At 46.2% G+C, this 17,789-nt stretch overlaps 1 protein-coding gene across 1 annotated transcript; it reads right to left on the minus strand.

Annotated features, from left to right (window-relative positions):
• Window positions 1-637: 637 nt before the first annotated feature.
• Window positions 638-14,386, minus strand: FUCA1 (alpha-L-fucosidase 1). The gene is made up of 8 exons (XM_045859037.1): window positions 13,968-14,386; window positions 11,761-11,895; window positions 9,601-9,738; window positions 7,323-7,428; window positions 4,583-4,783; window positions 2,853-3,040; window positions 1,623-1,722; window positions 638-1,401 (listed from the first exon to the last, which is right to left on the minus strand). Exons 1-8 carry the CDS (start codon window positions 14,345-14,347, stop codon window positions 1,261-1,263), a joined length of 1,389 nt encoding a protein of 462 aa, XP_045714993.1. The 5' UTR covers window positions 14,348-14,386; the 3' UTR covers window positions 638-1,260.
• Window positions 14,387-17,789: the final 3,403 nt, after the last annotated feature.

Genomic DNA, 17,789 nt, shown 5'->3' on the forward strand with positions numbered 1-17,789 from the left:
AGTGACCAACCCCCTAAAGCCACACCAGTCAGGGTAGCCCTTCCAGCCTTGATGTCAAATTCCTCTCTGTCCTGTAGACTTTTCCACGATAATGCCTGGAATTACATACTATGAACTTCTGAAATTACTTATTTACCCTGTTCAAATAGAAAATGTGTTTATAAGTGCAATGGGTATAAAAATGAGTCACACTTAGTGAAGAGTGACTTGTAAAAACAATACAATGGGTCATTTATTTCTTCCTTAAGAAGATGTTTGTGATGTAAGAAGCCATCTCTCTGTTCTTTACCTGTGGTATGTATGAAATGATTGTTACCAATTATTCCCACATTTCCCCAGACCTAAAATAAAACCCATGACCGAAGTGTTTGCATGTACTTAGTTCTTCATGGTAAATGCTTTTTCTTTGATTAAATGTTTTTTAAAGCTTTTCCATATAAAGTTCCCTTTTTTTTTTGCTTGATGCTAAAAAAAGAAAAAGAAAAAAGGAGAATGGTACTAGAAGTGAGGAACAGAAAAACAAAGATACTTCATTTGTTCTGCCTTAAAGAGACGCGCCCGGCCCTTCTCAAACACAGAAACGCAATGCTGCAGTGAGCAGTCCATACGGCAACTGGGAAAAGAGAGCTATCACACATTTTTTGGTAGAAATGATCTGACATTAAAATTTATTTGATTCTATTTTAAAAAGCAGGGCAGAATCACATCCATTTTCTTCATAGTATCATTGTACACAGACTGAATTTCAGAGCCCTTAGCTGCCTTTGAAGAGTTCTGAAGAGCTGACCGTTAGCCTCGAAAGCCTCTTTCTCTCCCGCTCTGTGAGGGGTGCTGGTGACAGCTGATGCCAAATCAATAGAGCAGGTGGTTGAGCTTGACAAACTTTAAATCTCCTCCCATAGGCAACATGGTGAATTGGCTTATTCTTTATCTGAAGTCATTGAGTAAGCCAGTCATCAAACAGGGAATGGAGGGAAGGTTGCACTGTAGATAATTTCCAAAGTTGGAAAGGAAGAACTCGAAGCTTAACTGTACGGTTCTTTCTTCTGCTGATGAGAGAGAGAGAGACATGCTGGTGAGGCGTCTCAGATCTCTGAGCCACGGAGACAGCAGAGTAAGGCATTCAGTTCCTGTGATTAAAATATGTTGGAAAGCCATCGCTGGGTAGGAAAGAGGAGTTTATTGCAACAACGGTACTGGAAGAAGAAAATCAAAACAGTGAACAATAGATGGCGTCCCTTTCCTCTTGAACGCCGACGATCACTCCACTCCCGTCATCTTTATGGTCCAAGCAAACTCCGATGGGAGAGCAGAGGGTGGTAACTGGGGCAGATGAATGAGGAGATCTTCATGGGGGCTTTTGGACCACTCCAGATCTTTTTGAATTCCCAGCATAATTATCTGAGGAAAGAAAAGGGCAATGGAGAAAACATGAATGCATCAGGGAGTACAGAATACGGCCTGAAAATGGCAGGAAACCACCAAGCCGGGCCAGGGCAGGGAAGACAGTCCAAAGGGGAATAAACACGGGGGAGCCTGGGGAGGAAAAGAGAAGTGGAGAAGACCTGCCAGTTCCTTTCAAAACTGTCACATCTCTGCAAGGACCGACTGAGGCTCCTCACCTGTGTACTGGAGGTAGTTTTGGGGGATTTAAGACTCAAGACTCCATTTTCTGGCCATTTCAGGAAAATGGCGTACACAGCTGCTCCTTCCGAGGTGTACCTGGGGGAGAAGGGCATCGTTACCAGAGATAACGGGCTTGTTACCCTGACCCCTAAGGTGATTACACGTGACCTCATACATTTCCCTTTCTATTAACCACCAATTCCAAGACCTTGTGTCTGTCACTGACATCAGTGACAGACACAATAACTCGTTACCAGGTAAAGTCTGTGGGAAGAAAGCAGCCTTTTCCTGATATATCTTCTATTTTTCTTCTCTATTGGGTTATGTTTTCTTAAAAAATTTTTAACTCTTATATACTAGTTATTTCCCACTGAAGCCAGCTGCCTTATTATTCCAATATTTTTTCAACTCCAAATCCATGTGAAAACATCAGAGGATATCACAAGGGCAAGATGTGCAATGAAGACAAATTTGTTATTCTGAGATTTCACCATGCTTAGGGAAGAGGACGAAAACCACTAAATGGAAGCTCCTCCAGAACTGAGGGGTGGGCGTGTTCGCCCTGATCCAGGGGCCTGTGCTGTATGGCACAACGCGAGCAGACGTCTCTTATCAAACGTGCCATATGCGCCTGACACCCTGCTGGAAGCTTCACACCCATTATCTCAGTGAACCCTCACAGCAGCTTTAGGGAGTAAAGCATCATCACCCCACGCTGCAGTTGCAAAAACTCAGGTCCAGGATCAGGTAACTAGATCCATAATTCCAAGTGTGAACCGTGACTTCTCCATTTCCTAGCTTTGTGCTCCTAGGCAAGTGGTGTTACCGCTTTGGGACCCTTTCTCACTTGTAATGTGGGGGTAATAACAGTATCTATTTGGTGGGCCTGTTGAGGGGATTAAATGGGTGGAAAGAAGTTAGAATGGAGCCTTGCATGTTGTAGGTGCTACACAACCATTAGCTATTACTAATTTCAGGAAGACAAGGTAAAGTGTCAAGTAAATTGACCGATGCTTTTTGCACCAAGCCTATCACTGCCCTCACTAGTCACAGACATCCTGGTGGCTTAAACCATAAACTGGGGTACAAATTAATAGCGAAAGAACAGCTTTGGGGATCCTTCAAGATGACTTCCGGTGTGGCTTCTAACATCATGGACCCGCGGAGCGGCCAGCTCAAGACGGGCCACGGTCCGGTTCCTGCACACGACCGGAGACAAGGCTCACCATACGGATTCGTTCTTTTCCAGTTGAACCCTCCACGGCTTAGAGGAATAGATAGCCTCCCCGTTGATGCGCAGCCACTTCCCAACGGCAAGCAGCCTTTCTTGGAAGATGGGAACAATCAGTCCGTCTTTAGTCGGCCCGATGTTGAGAAGATAGTTTCCTCCCAAACTGACTGTCTGAACCAGTTCCTGGAGAGAGCAGAAACAAGGAAACCCAGTTAGGAATTCTAAGCCTGGCATAATGCCTAGAACACACAGGTACTCAGAGAAGAAAAAGAATCTAGGGCACCTTCTCTCCCTGCTTTGTGAATGCCCTTTACCCTTTTGAAAATACTACATATTTTTGTCATTATAAAAGCAAGACAGGATTAAAGAAGCACACTGAAAAATCCTGCTATGAGATGGAGAAATATGTTAACTCCAGTTCCAGGGAGTGGTCATGGGCATTCCCCTGGGAGGAAAGGGTCATGTGCAGAAGCCACAAAGTACACGCAGGAAAGCTAGAACAAAGCACTTGGCCATGAAAGGATTGCATGGAGTCATACAGAGAGACTATGGGGATCAGGGAGAAGAGATTTGAGGGGGTGCTGTGGAGGCTTTGGGGAGACAGAAGAGATCTGAAGACTTTCAGGGTGCTCTGTGTGTGCGGGGCTGTGTTATCGTGTATGCTGCCCCACCGGGAAACAGGCTGTAAAGAGATCCGCTCATCCGCGGGTTTACTTCCCACTGTTCCGGTTATCCAGGGTCAACTGCAGTCTAAAAATATTAAGTGGAAAATTCCAGAAATCAACCATTCATCAGTTTTAAGTCCCTCATCTCATCTCGTGAAGTAAGCACTGTGTCATCTCCCATCATCACAAGAAGAAGGGTGAGTATGTGCAGCCAGGTATTTTGGGAGACCAAATTCACGTAACTTTTATTACAGTATATTGTTATAATTGTCCTATTTTATTATTTATTGTTTTTAATCTCTTACTGTGCCTAATTTATAAATTGAACTTTGTCATAGGTATGTATAGTATAGGGTAAAAAATATATATAGAGAGAGAGGGGGGGGGGGAGGGGGAGGGGGAGGGGAGGGGGAGGGAGAGAGGGAGTGTCCGGTACTATCCTTAGCTGCAGGCATCCACTGCGGGTCTTGGATCATGTCCCTGAGAATAAGGAGGAACTAAGGTACATTCTTCAAGGCTTCTAGTGGGATGTGTGTGTGTTTGCTTGTTTATTGTGACCTCGAACAGGTGCACTTTGGGGCAACCCAGAAAGATGAAGGCTGTATACAGAAAATTCTAAAAAGGAGAATTTGTTACTGTACCCCAAAGACACCACACCATTAACTTTTTATGTTTCCTTTCAGTCTTTTTTCTATGTAGTTAATTTTATACAGTTGTGAGTATAAGTGATTTTTTCACTCAACCCTCTAAGAATTTACCCGTATTACATTAATAAATATTTTAATGATTAAAGACAACCCCGAATCTACTTAACCACCCCTTTACGGTTGCAGGAAATGGAAACAACCCACGCGTCCAGCTGAAAATAACCCTGGGGAGAACATTTCTGTACATAAAACTTTCCTCTGCGGTTACAGCGATTCCCTCGGGACAGGTTTCTCCGAGTACGTCTGACAACCCAAAGGTCCCACCCACCTGCGCGCTCACCCAGAGCGTTTCCGCCACGCTCGGTTAGAAGGCGCGTTTGAGACAGCGGTCACCTAACTCACGGGGGCCTTACCGCGATGATTTCAGATTCGCTCGAGGTGTCGGATATGGACATGGTGCGACGGTAGCCCCAGGACCACTTGTCGACGGAGGTGCACATCTCCCACTTGTGGTCCGGCAAACTCGACGGCTGGAACTTATCTGCACAGTTGTAGTATCCTCCGTGGTGACAGGAACAGTTAAAACCCCACCGGTCGTTCACTACCACCTCATCCTAAAGGAGGGAAGCGTACTGGGTCATCCATTGTAAGACGCCTTGCCTTCCCTGCATAAGACAGCGTGACACATTAAGAGTCTATTGGGACACAAGGCGCAGACTTAGCCTAGAGCAGCGTTTTCAACTTCTTCCATCTCGTGGCACACATAAGCTAATTACTAAAACTCTGCGGCACGCCACAAAATATATTTTTTGCCAATCTGACAAAAATAGGTATACTTTTGGTTCATTCACATCCTATGATTATTGTTGTGTGGGCTGTTGTCATTTTTAAATTTGACACTCTAAGAGAATAGAGGTCAGTGCCCCTGCCTAAGTAGTCAGGAACGGCATGCTTAAACATTCTTGCAGCGCACCGCCGGCTGAAAACTGCTGGTCTCCCAGAGAGCTGTAGTTCTCAGCTGGGTCCATTTGGCCCCAGAGGAGTTTGGCAAAGCCTAAGGGAGACTTTGGGCTGTGGCGACGGGGGTGGTACTACTGCCATCTAGTGGGGGAAGGCCAGGGATGTGTTAAACTTTTTACACCGTCAAGGACAGCTTCGTCACAACAAAGACATAAATACGCAGCCCTAAATGTCAACAGTGCCGAGGCGGAGGAACCCTGCTCCAGCGATCTGTCACAATAGAACTGGCACAGCCTGTTTCAAAGATTAGCTTGTAAACCACTTATTTCATCAGAGGAGAAATGGAGAGAAGACCTGCCCGAGGTAATAACCCCAGGTAGTTTCGGACAGCTGAGACTATGAATCAGGTATCTGGGCCCAGCCCAGGACTCTTCCCACTGCATGACCCAGGTAAACAAATCAAGCATTCTTTTCCTTCCTTCGAGGTTTAGCTGAACTATGAGAAATCATTACACAGAATATATAAATGCAAATGTTTCCTCCCACTAGGAGGCTCATGCTGGGGCACCTAAGGTGAATAAAACACCGTTCTGGCCCTCCGAGATCCAGCAGAAAGTAGCTGAGGAGACAGGTGTGTGAACAATTATGACATTACATCAGAGTTCATTACCTAGGGATTCACATAAATGGAAGAACCTGACTCAGGATGTTTCCTAACACTTCTAGGAGAGAATATAAATCGTCAGCAGCCAGATTTAGTTTACGTTTGACTGACATGAATTATGTGCCTAACTAAGTCAAAGCTGTTCTCAGGGTTGGGGATAGCAAGGACTGCCCCAAACCCTTGCCCTTATAAAGTATAAAGCTGACACTTCGGTGAGAGAGACAGATAATAAGCAATGTAAATGATATCTGGAATATGTTAGACCAGGTGAGCGCTGACAGAAGGAGAAGGCAGGGAAAGACGTGCAGTGCGACCGGGGCGCGCTGCAACCCTAGAGGGGGCGGCGGGAGAGGCGGCTGCACTGCACTGAGGGCTGCTGAGAGAAGACAAGCAGACTGCACAGGAACTACAGACGGAGGGGATGGTAAGGAGAAGGGTCTATTTCTCCTAAAAATACTTTCCTAAAGTGACTATTGCTCCACAATAACAGTCTTTCCTGATGCATGGGAAAGCATTCAGAGTCCTGGCTGGGTAGCTCAGTTGCTTAGAGCATTGTCTGAATAAGTGAAGGTTGAAGTTCAATCCCCGGTCAGGGCACATACACGAATCAACCAATGAAAGCATAAATAAGTAGAACAACAAATCCTGCCTCTTTCTTTTAGAATCAATCAATCAATAAAAATATTTTTTAAAGAAAAGAAAGCATTCAGAACAAGAGTGGGAAACCAGGGTCCACGGCATCCCACCCAAGGGTGCACAGCCAGGCCGCCCTGTGTGAGGACCCTTGGCGGGGAACCACGATGCCGTGCCACTGAAAGTCCCCGCGCATTTGTCAAGTCCCAGAAAAGCACTCTCACTTCGTCCCTATTTGTCACATAGGGTCTCTTTTCCTTTCTTCCCACTTTCTGGTTTATGAATCTACCAAGACAGCTTAATTCAAACTGTTCTTATACATAGATTTTTCTAGATCCACAACGAATCCAGGACATGTAACATTTCTGAAACTTCCTACAGTGAGGACCAAGGCTGCTGCCGCTCTGCACATGCACCACAGCACACGCCGTGAACGGACCACTCCTGTGCGGCGTGGCCGTGTTGACTGGGGGTGGGGGGCGGTGGGGGAGGAGGACAAAGTTCCCTCAAGAATCTGGATATAAAGGAAATAAAACTTCCCCTTGAGAGGTAAACTACATAATCAACAAAGAGTAGGTGAAGTTGTAGACATTTGCATTTTACTCCTATCATTTAATGCTATTGGTTTGGTATATTAATTTTAACAAGATTTAAACCTGTGTGGTCAAAGTCAAGAATTAAAGGAGAAAAGGAAGTCCCTCTACTTAGAGGAAGGGGAAAGAATTAAAGGTGAAAGGACTTGACCATCCGTGAAGTCCCCGGGTCCCTGTAGCCCCCAGAGAAACTCGCTGTATTGTGGCTGCTGCTGTCACTGTTGTTGTTACTCCAGAGCTTGCCTCTTTACATTTTTTAAAATCACAACAGATAAGTAAGAGAGAAGCCATACAACCACGTGCCTTGACTGGGCTGTCATTGTAGAGCCAGGACAGGAAACCCGTTGAGTTCCAGTAGCCGTCGGGAGCTTCCCAGTCCCCATCGGACCAGATCAGGTCAGGCTTATACCTGAAAAACACGCAGCAGCACAAAGGTCACTGCCTGAACCCATTTGCGGTGACGTCTTATGAATCCTTCTTTACAATGCGGTCAGGACTGCAAAGAATAATTAAAGATTAACTTTCTTCCACTTTGGAAGTGCCGTAACTTACCACAGGGCAGAGATTGTGGAAAACGAGAGACCAAAACCACCACTTACACACAAAAAAGCCTCTGCTCTCATAACCACTGTTAAATACACAGCATTTTGGAAATTTTCCCCCTCATCTTTTTCTTTGAATGACTTTTTAAAAAGTAGAGTTGTAATCAGTATTATACAGTTTGGTCTCCCACCAGCAACTAATTCCAACTAAAAGAATGCTGCTCCAGCCCTGGCTGGTGTGTGGCTCGGTGGATTGAGTGCCAGCCTGTGAACCAAAGAGTCACTGGTTTGATTCCCCGTCAGGGCACATGCCTGGGTTGTGGGCCAGGTCCCTGGTTGGAGGGACATGCAAGAGGCAACTGATGGATGTATCTCTCACACATCCATGTTTCTCTCCCTCTCTTTGTCCCTCCCTTCCTTTCTCTCTCTAAAAGTAAATAAGTAAAATCTTTTTTAAGAAATGGTGCTCCAGAACTATAGGATTAAGGTTTTTACTTTTGAGATGTATGAAGAGCTTGAACTATTCTGTCCAATGCATACCTTTGGACAGCTACCCAGAGCTTCAGCCACGAAGGATTTGTAGAACCGCCTGAGCCACAGCTGCACCTTTCATGTCTTATTACTCTGAGTCCTAGGAGGTGTGAGTGTGAGTGTGTACCTGTAAGGTACGCATCATTAGTCCCACCTTAGAGAGCGAGAATCTGATGCTCAGCAGGGCAATTTGTTTTAGGTGAAAAAGCTTGTCACTAAACAAGAGCTGGAATTCGAATGTAAATCTGCCTGCCGGCCAATTCCTATGCTGTATGTACCCATAACCAGGACAGCAAATATGTCCAGGAAAAAGACTGCCTGTTTCAGAGGCAAAATATAACATCATCTGCATTTCACTCCGTGTGAGAAACTGTACTAGGCATTTTATATTCATTGCCTCATTAGTTCTTACAGTGACCCTATGGTGTAAATCATCCCCATTTTGCAGGTAAAAAACAGAGGTCTGGGAAGATGAAGTCGTTTGGTCAAGGCCACACAGCCAGCAGGAAAAGGAACTGGATTCCAGATCCTGTTCTGTCTGACTCCAGGCCTTGGCTGGTCTCTTACAACCGTACGGTTTCCCTAGAGACACCACGTGGATGCAAGGCAGGTCCAAGTCCAGGTCCGGGCACCTCTCTAAGCGAGAGCCCAGGCAGAGACGGCTGCTCCTTGTCCTCTAGCCGCCCCCAGGCGTGAGAGGGGCCAGCAAGGAATAAAACAAGGCGAGACGAATCCCAAAGTAAAACTGATCACTTTAAGTGATATTGATAATAATAACAACACTCTGTAGGAGGCACAGTGACAGATATTTTTCACATATTACTCTGAGCCCTATCAGAAGGCATTATTATCCCCACTGCACAGTGAGAATCTGGGGCTCAGAAGGGTGATCTGCTTAAGGCTTTTTTAAAAAAGATTTATTTATTTATTTTTAGAGAGGGAAGGGAGGGAGAAAGAGAGAGAGAGAGAGAAACATCAATGTGCAGTTGCTGGGGGTCATGGCCTGCAACCCAGGCATGTGCCCTGACTGGGAATTGAACCTGCGATACTTTGGTTCGCAGGCTGCGCTCAATCCACTGAGCTACACCAGCCAGGGATTGCTCAAGGCTTTTTAAGCAACAGGAGTCAGGATTCAAATGTAAATCTGTCCAAGGCCAACTCCCACTCAGGGCTTAGGGCCCACCAGATGCTATTGCCTCTCTAAGATCCTGACAAAGAGAATGGCAAGTGCGGAGGGACCTGATTGGGGAATCTGACTTACTACCATCCTGGGTTCCGTTTGACTGTTTCAATTTATAAAGGTAATATGACCGCATTACAGAAGTTCAGAAGAGTGGGAGGAAAAACACATGTCATCTCAATACAACCACCACTTTCACTGTTCCGATGTCCTCTAGATTTTCCTCGTACTCCACCTTTGCTCCTCTCCCCCTGACAGCACAGTACCCTACAGAAAGCTCTGACTTCATTTACAAAAGTCCTAGCCCCCAAATATTCCCGTGTTTTACCTGTTAACCAGGTCGTACAGCTCTGGCATTGTTTTTGCAGTGACAAAATACTGTGTTTTGAAGCCATTTTTCTTATCAAGCAGGTAGAGTGGATGGAACCATTCGAAGAGCGAGTGATAGAGCCCGTAGCGTATGTTCCTGCAACAGAAGAACAGGACAGTGGCTGTAACGTGGCGAAAACAGTCTATCTTACGAAAAATCAGCGGCAGCATTTTTACACCTCAGTGAGACACACCCACATGAGGGCACGTGGCATGGGGGGGCGGGTCCCAAACCATTCAATTATCTCTGATCAGTCAATCACAACGATTGGTTTACTGTGTTTTTGATAGTATGCGTAACTACATTTTATACATAAGTACTTTTTAAAACTTTTTATTTATTGACTTGAGACAGAAACATCAATTTGTTGTTCCACTTATTTATGCATTTGCTGGTTGATTTCCCCCACTTCCCTGAGGTTATTTATTTATTTATACATTTTATTGTATTTTTTCATTACCATTTAGCCCCCTTATACCCTCTCCCCCTACAATCCCACACTGGTATCCACGTCCATGAGTCTTTTCCTTTTTGCTTGATCCCTCCACCCCCTAACCTCCCCGCCTCACCCCCACAGCTGTCAGCCTGCTCTCTATGTCATTGGCTGATTCTTGTACGTGCCTTGACCAGAGATCAGACCCACAGCCTTGGCATACTGGGATGATGCTCTAACCAACTGAGAGCTACCTGGCCAGGGCTATACACAAATATGTTAACATCAAATGTCATTTAAACCATCTTTTAACTTTTAAGTCAATTATCTCAATAATAATATAGAGTCCACTAAAAAAATATTTTCTCTATCAATTATAATACATATTATAGAGACATTGAAAAATAGAGAAAAGTATAAAGAATAACATATCCAAAATCTTATCCCTCAGAAAAAAAAATCATTAGTAACATTTTCCACGTAGTTGAAATGAATGATTATAGGTTTATTGTTTCATTTATCTACTATTGACTATGAGTTTTCCATATACCCAAAGCAAAACGTGGTTGAAGTGACCTGTTTTCATACACAGTACAGCTTGCTGGAGTTAAGGCTAGTGAGAGGAACGGAAACCCTGGGAGGCAAGTAAGCAGCAAGGTGCATTGCGACACAGGCAAGGCAGAGAGAGCTGGCGTTAGTTATTTCACCACGTGACTCCGGAACCAAAGAGATACAAAGAAGATAAAAATCAAGTACCCTAAAGTCTGAACCTAATCAACCCCTCAGAGGTTTACAGCAGGACAATGGTCAACGCACATCATTGGGAAACTGAAGACTGAACAGGGGGCAGGAGTCAGCACACGCTTTCCTAAAGGGCCAGGAAGTATTTCAGGCTTTGCAGGCCTGTGGTCTCTGTCCTAACTCCGAAACGTTAACATGAAGGTAGCCATAGACAGCACGTAAGTGAATGGGCACAGCCATGTTCTGATCAAACTTCATTTACGCACACAGGCAGTGGGCCCACCCCTTAAACAGGACACCGAGTTGACCAAATCACAACAGAGCCGAGACTGGGCAAATACCACTTCTCCTCCTTACAGGCAGACACACTCAGAACTGTGGGGGCCAAAACCGGAAACCCTGGTTTTAAATCCTGCTGCTGCCACTTCCTATCTTGGCAAGTTCCTTAGTGGCAAATATTGGGGAGCATTAACCAGAATCAACCCAGTGGCTCCTTACCTTACTTTTTGCTGCTTTCAGCTCCCTCTCGATCTATCATTTACCCAAACCCCCGCTGGGTGCCTGCAAGGGTCTGTGCTGATGACTCCGTGGGACACAAAGATGACAGACTCAGGCCCTGGAGTTCATCAGACACTGGAAAAGGGCCTGGATTGGAAGGCTTTCCAAAAAGCATCCTTCTCAGAGTACAAATGGGCCCTTCTGGTCTACGCTGGGCATTCTTCCCCCAGCTAGACAGAGCCAGAGCCAGGAGTTTCTCTAATGCCGTCCCGTTTGGTCACATAAAAACTGCCAAGCATCAAACTCTGCTAATTCCAAGGCCAGAGGCCCCTCAGGTTCCGTGCTCAATGGAAATTTCAAAAATACCCAAGAGTGGAGAAGGCAGGGCACAGCGGATGGCTGCTAGATCAGAAGCAATGACGGATCACCCGTCTGCAGACACACACCTCTTCCGGATGGCGGTTCCCAGCTCACCAACCAGATCTCGGTGGGGCCCCACATCCTTAGAGTTCCAGTTCCAGGACACAGGACTTGGCCAGTTTGTGAAGCCTTCGTGATGCTTCGTTGTCAGGACTACATACCTGTGGACATCAAAACCATATGAGGAGAGGAAGTGGGCAGTGGGCCATGAACATGAACCTACCCAGCATGACCGAGGCCTTGGAAATGGTTGGAACTGGCTCTCTGAACATGGAACGGAGAGAAACATCCATTGGTTGCCTCTCACACGCCCCCAACCAGGGACCTGGCCTGCAACCCAGGCATGTGTCCTGACTAAGAATCGAACCTGCCACTTTTGGTTTGTGTGAATGACGGTTAACCTACTCAGCCACACCAGTCAGAGCTGTTTAGCTTTTCTGAAGTCTTTGCTCTAAAGAAGAAAGAAACCTCTACAGGAAATAGCAGATGATAAAAAAAGTAAGCTGTTTGTTTTACCAAGCCCACATGAATTGCCTCTCATTTACAGAGGCGACAAAAGTCTAAATGAGCTGGGGGTAAAGGCAAGGGTTGAAATAACTGCCAAATTACTCAATATTTCATTTGCTTTTATGGCTGGGGGCAGGGGGTGGGGGGTGGAATCCCAGAGATAATTTAATCACTGGCTAGAGGGAGGAGCTCTAAGACTTTAAGGGCCAGAAAGTATTTCAGGCTTTGTGGGCCCTAACTCTTTTAAAATGTAAAAATCTCCCTGGCTGGTGTGGCTCAGTGGTTGAGTGCCAGCCTGCGAATTGGCCTGTGAACCAGAAGGTCGCCAGTTTTATTCCCAGTCCCCAGTGTGAGGGGCAACTGAGCCATGTATTTCTCACACATCGGATGTTTCGTTCCCTCTCTTTCTCCCTCTTTTCCCCTCTCTCTAAAAATAAACAAATAAAATCTTAAAAATGTAAAAATCATTCTCATCTCATGGAACTTACAAAAAACAGGCAGAGGACCAATCCCTCTGGCCATGTCTAAATCCTCTGGTTTGGGGAAAGAACCTTCACCTTGGAGCGGTGAGGTTTGGAGTCTGGGACATCAGTTCCCTTCCTCTACCTAGGCCAGTCACCTGGTCCCTGAAAAGAGGCCTGGACAAAGAATGTTTCCCACATTTTAATTTTTTTCTGATTTTGAATTATGGATCTCTAAGGCTCCTAGAAGATAGAGAACACCTCCTCTGTTTATTCCAGCCTTATAGTCCCATACACTGTCACTGTAATTGCTTAGTACAAGAAATCTTAAAGTCCAAGAGGAACTGAAACCTGGAAGATGACTGAAGAGACAAGGATCAAAGGCTCCTCTAAGCCAGGAGCTGGAAGACCTGACCGTCTCCATTCTTCCTCTTCTCCAACCCACCACCCTCCCAGCAACCAAACTAATCCTCCTCCTAGAAGCTAAGGGTAACCATTCCCTGGCTTAACACCTGGACACATACTGCCCTCAGGGATCACTTCTTCAAGATTGGCCTCAGCCTTCAACAACCTCAGGGCTCCTGGTCGCCGTCCTCCCCACCTCAGCTCGTTCCACTTTCAGTTCTCCATCCGTTCACACGAGAGCTCCAATAGTTCCCAAGACAATTCAGACATCTCTTGAGCGCTTTCATGTACAAGGACCCTTCATAAGAAGAGCGGATGAAGGAGAATCTGTGCTGTGGCCCCAAATACTGCTCACCAGGACTCCCTTCCCTTCCCCTGCTCACAGATACTAAAACTGAAAGGAACTAACACAATCCCTTTCTGTAGCCTTGGAAGGGGGCCACAGGGAGGTGAAATGACGTGTTGAAGTTCACAGATAAACTAGGACCACACTCCCTACCACTTGCTTAAAATCCTGATTGTGTTGTCAGCTTGGAATGGACAATGGGGCATCACCTAGCTCCATCCTCTCAACACACAGGCGTTGATATTGAAGGCTTTCCCACCCACCACCTCCCTGAAAATTTTATTTTCTTCTAGTCCTCAACCCAGACGCACCTTCTCCTTATGATCAGGCATGCCACATTCAATTCTGCATCCTTCAGGGGACAAAACACATGACCTGGGGGTATCTTAAGTCTGACAGATGGCTGTGTGAGCCTGGGCAAGTCGCCCCAGCTAGGCTCCCACCCGCCGAACCCCCGTCCCATTGCTCCGATCCCGGGAGGAGGCGCTCCGACGGCACCCGCAGCGGCACTCACTTGGCCCCGGCGGCCTGGAAGAGGTTGGCCCAGTCGTCTGGGTCGAAGAAGCGCGCAGTGAACTGCGGCCCGAAGTCAGCGTAGCTGAAGCCGGGAGGGTAGTTTTCTTTCATGAAAAGCTGGTACTGCAACGATCCCTCACCCTTCCAGTGCCACCAGAACCACTCGCTGCCCCAGGCCGGCACCGAGAACACGCCCCAGTGCACGAACACCCCGAACTTGGCCTTGTCGAACCAATCCGGCAGTGGCCGGGAGTCCAGACTCGACCAGTCCGGAGTGTAGAGGCGCTGAGCCCCGAGCGCCGACTTGGCCACTCGGAGAACCAACAACAGCAGAATCTGGGTCTCCACCGCCCGCGACTTCATTTCGGGAGACGGCATCTCCGCCTCTCCACCTCTCCGCCTCCACCAGCCCCTCTTAATGCGCAAGTGCCGGCGCGAGGCCCCGCCCACTCTAACTAATGATTGGCTTGGAAGGAAAAAGGGGCGGGTCAGCCCTGGCCTTTTCCGCTACTGAGTCCCTTCACCGCCCCCGCCCCCTCCCCGCCCCCGGGCCTCTAGTTCGTCGTCCCCGTCGAGCCCTCCGGCGCTTAAAGAGAGAAAGACGCAAGGAAGCGTTGACAGTGGTCCACTGATGGTCTCAGAGAAACTTCAGAAAAGACTTTTTGGCGGGGTTAAATCGTGGGGCTGTGGAAGGCCCGATGTGTGTGTGTGCAGAGAACTGGGAGTAGTGTATTTTGCTGTTGGGAGCCGTAGGGCACTTTTTAAGCTGTAGTACAAAAGAGTAAGCCTGGAGGCAGGAATACCAGATGCAATGACTTTGTAGCCGTCCATGTAGAAATAACGAAGTAGAATAATGATGGTACATGCATTATGAAGGAAGGGGAGGGAGAACAGTGGGTGCTGAAAGAGAAAGAGCAGGTGTGACCACTTTGCCTGTCTAATACTTGCTTTGGGAATTCTGGAGCCATTCAAAGAGTTTAATATCTAATTGGAAAAACAAGACCCATGTACATACAAGCCACCACAAAGGAACGTTTTTAGAGTAGTAGGGCAAGAAAAATTAGGAGCCCCATGCCCTACAGCATAGGAATATAGTCAATAATATTGTAACAACTATGTATGGTCCTCAGGTGGGTACTGAAATGATTGGGGGACTACTTTGTAAATTATATAATTGTCTAACCACTATGCTATACTGCTGAAAATAATATGCAATGATATTTAATGTCAACTGTAATTGGAAAAAAAAGTTAAAACAAAACAAAGAGCCCCAGGGTCTAGCACTACCTGTGTGAACCTCGTCTGGCAGGGTGGTTGGTCACCAAATCCCCCACAATCCATAGGTGCTGTGCATGGTCAGACAGGAAATGAGGCCATCAGGTGTGGGAAGTATAATGACCCCAAGTGGCATAGCCAGTGCCCACATATCAGTGAGAGAACTGCGGCACGTCCAAGTTGAAAGGGACTTTGGAAATCCTCTACACAATCCTCTTTCCTACTCTTTACATTTTAGGGAGGAGGAAACTGAGACCCAGAGAGGAGATGGCAGGTGCTCAAGATCATGCAGCTAGTTGCGGTCAGAAGTGGGACCAGAACACAGGTCTTCAGAGGTGGAGTCTGTACCTCTCTACATGCTGCTTCCTTCTTGCACCCCAGGAGGGATCAGAACCTGTGTTGACAGAGGCAAGCACTTCCTCATCCTAGCAGTGGTGAGGAAATACAGTGGCAGTTGCTGAATAAACAGCTATTTTTCTAATCTTCTGTGCTTCTCCCTCCCTCTGCAAGATTATGCTGAAATATTGTCTGAAACAGTAAGCACAGACACTTAAGAAAAAAAAAGCCCCACCTTCACACACTCTCTAACGATCAGAATAATGGTCTTTGATAATACAAAGGGAGCAAGCGACCTTGGATGTCACTGAGAACTACCCGCATTGCTTAGATGAGGAAACGGGCCTAGGCTGTGGACAAGACTTGCCCAAAGAAACTAGGGAAGATGTAATGGGACACTGTGACTTTCATTTCTCCTTAAGCTTGTGAAAATTAATAAAGAGAAACTTCTTTTAAAATGGAATAGGAGGCCAGAAGAGAGAACTCTTACTCACATATCATTGAACACAGACTATTAACCCCAATAGGAAGAGACATACCTTGCATCTACAATAAGAAGTGATACTATTGTACATTACTACCTGAGCATGAGAAAGGAAAGATTCCTCCTTGCCCTGTTACAGCTCAGCCAATGGGAGACTGCCATAACTCAGCCAGTGAAAAGTCACTGTACTCCAAACTTCTAGTTTCCTCCAGTGGACACTTCATTTACAACAGGCCCTCTGAAGTCCATCAAAGAGTAGCCCTCTCCTTTGTTTCTCTGGACTTGAGCATGGTTTACCGTTAGGCCACAGGTCCTGAATTGCAATTCTTTGTTGTTCCTGAATAAACCCATTTTGCTGGAGAAATATCTGGCTGTCTATTTGTTAAAGCTCAACAACCTCGCAAACAAAATGCAAATCTGCAGGAGCAGGTGAAAGGCATGCTAGAGCAGACAATATTGAAGTTGGGAGACCTGGATTTCTAGCACCAGACACTACCATGTGGCGTTTCTTTGGGCAAGTCTTGTCCACAGCCTTGGCCGGTTTCCTCATCTAAGCAATGCGGGTAGTTCTCAGTGACATCCAAGGTCGCTTGCTCCCTTGCTCTCCTCCTTCATAAACTCTAGTGCTTTACTTAGAGCCGAGATAAGACAGTATGAAAGGAGAAAGGTAGAAAGTGTGGACAGGAGAGGGGTAGAAAGTGTGAAAGTGCATTTAATTCAATGATTCCTAAATTCTTTTTCTTTCTTTTTAAGAGGGAGAGAGAAACACTGATGTGTGAGAGAAACATCGATCGGTTGCCTCTCGCATGCCACCCCCAACCAGCGACCTGGCCCACAACCCAGGCATGTGCCCTGACTGGGAATCGAACTGATGACCTTTTGGTTCATAGGCTGGCACTCAATCCACTGAACCACACCAGCCAGGACTGTAAATTCTGTGTTTATTAAAGAAATATTAACTGAGTATCAATTTATGCCATGCATTTGGGAATTTCCTTTGCTAAAATAAAAAAAAAAAAGAACCCACCAATGAATAAAGAAACACATGCCCCAAATTTAAATAACCAAAAATTTACCTTTAAAAAATTATGCCATTTCAACTATGTTCAATAGTGTCCCCTAGAACTTCATGTTCACCCAGAACGTGTGAATGTTGCCTTATTTGGAAACAAAGTCTTCGTAGATGCAATTTGCTTAATTAAATGAGATCATACTGGATTAGGAAGTGCCTTAATCCAATGATTGGTGTCCTTAAAAGAAGACCCAAGTGCCTGGGCTGGTGTAGCTCAGTGTATTGAGCATGGGCTGCAAACCAAAGGGTCACCAGTTCGATTCCCACTTGGGGCACATGCCTGGGTTGCAGGCCAGGTCCCCCATAGGGGACGTGTGAGAGGCAACCATACATTGATGTTTCTCTCCCTTTCTTTCTCCTTCCTTTCCCCTCTCTCTAAAAATAAGTAAATAAAATCTTTATATAAAAAAAGAAGAAGACCCAAGAGACAAAGGGGGTACGGAGGCCATGAGAAGATGAAGGCAGAGGTCAGAGTTATGTTGCCACAAACCAAGGAACACCAGGAGCTGCCAGAAGTTGGAAGAGACAAGAGAAGATCCTCCCCTTGAACCTCTGGAGGGAGGATGGTCCTGTGAACACCTTGATTTTGGACTTCTAGTCTCTAGAACTGTAAAGAATAAACTTCTGTTGCTTTAAGGCACTCAGTTTATGGA

The sequence above is a fragment of the Phyllostomus hastatus genome, unplaced genomic scaffold (genome assembly GCF_019186645.2).
Source record: "Phyllostomus hastatus isolate PE091 unplaced genomic scaffold, TTU_PhHast_1.1 phas_scaffold_182, whole genome shotgun sequence".
In the NCBI taxonomy this organism is placed as follows: domain Eukaryota; kingdom Metazoa; phylum Chordata; class Mammalia; order Chiroptera; family Phyllostomidae; genus Phyllostomus; species Phyllostomus hastatus.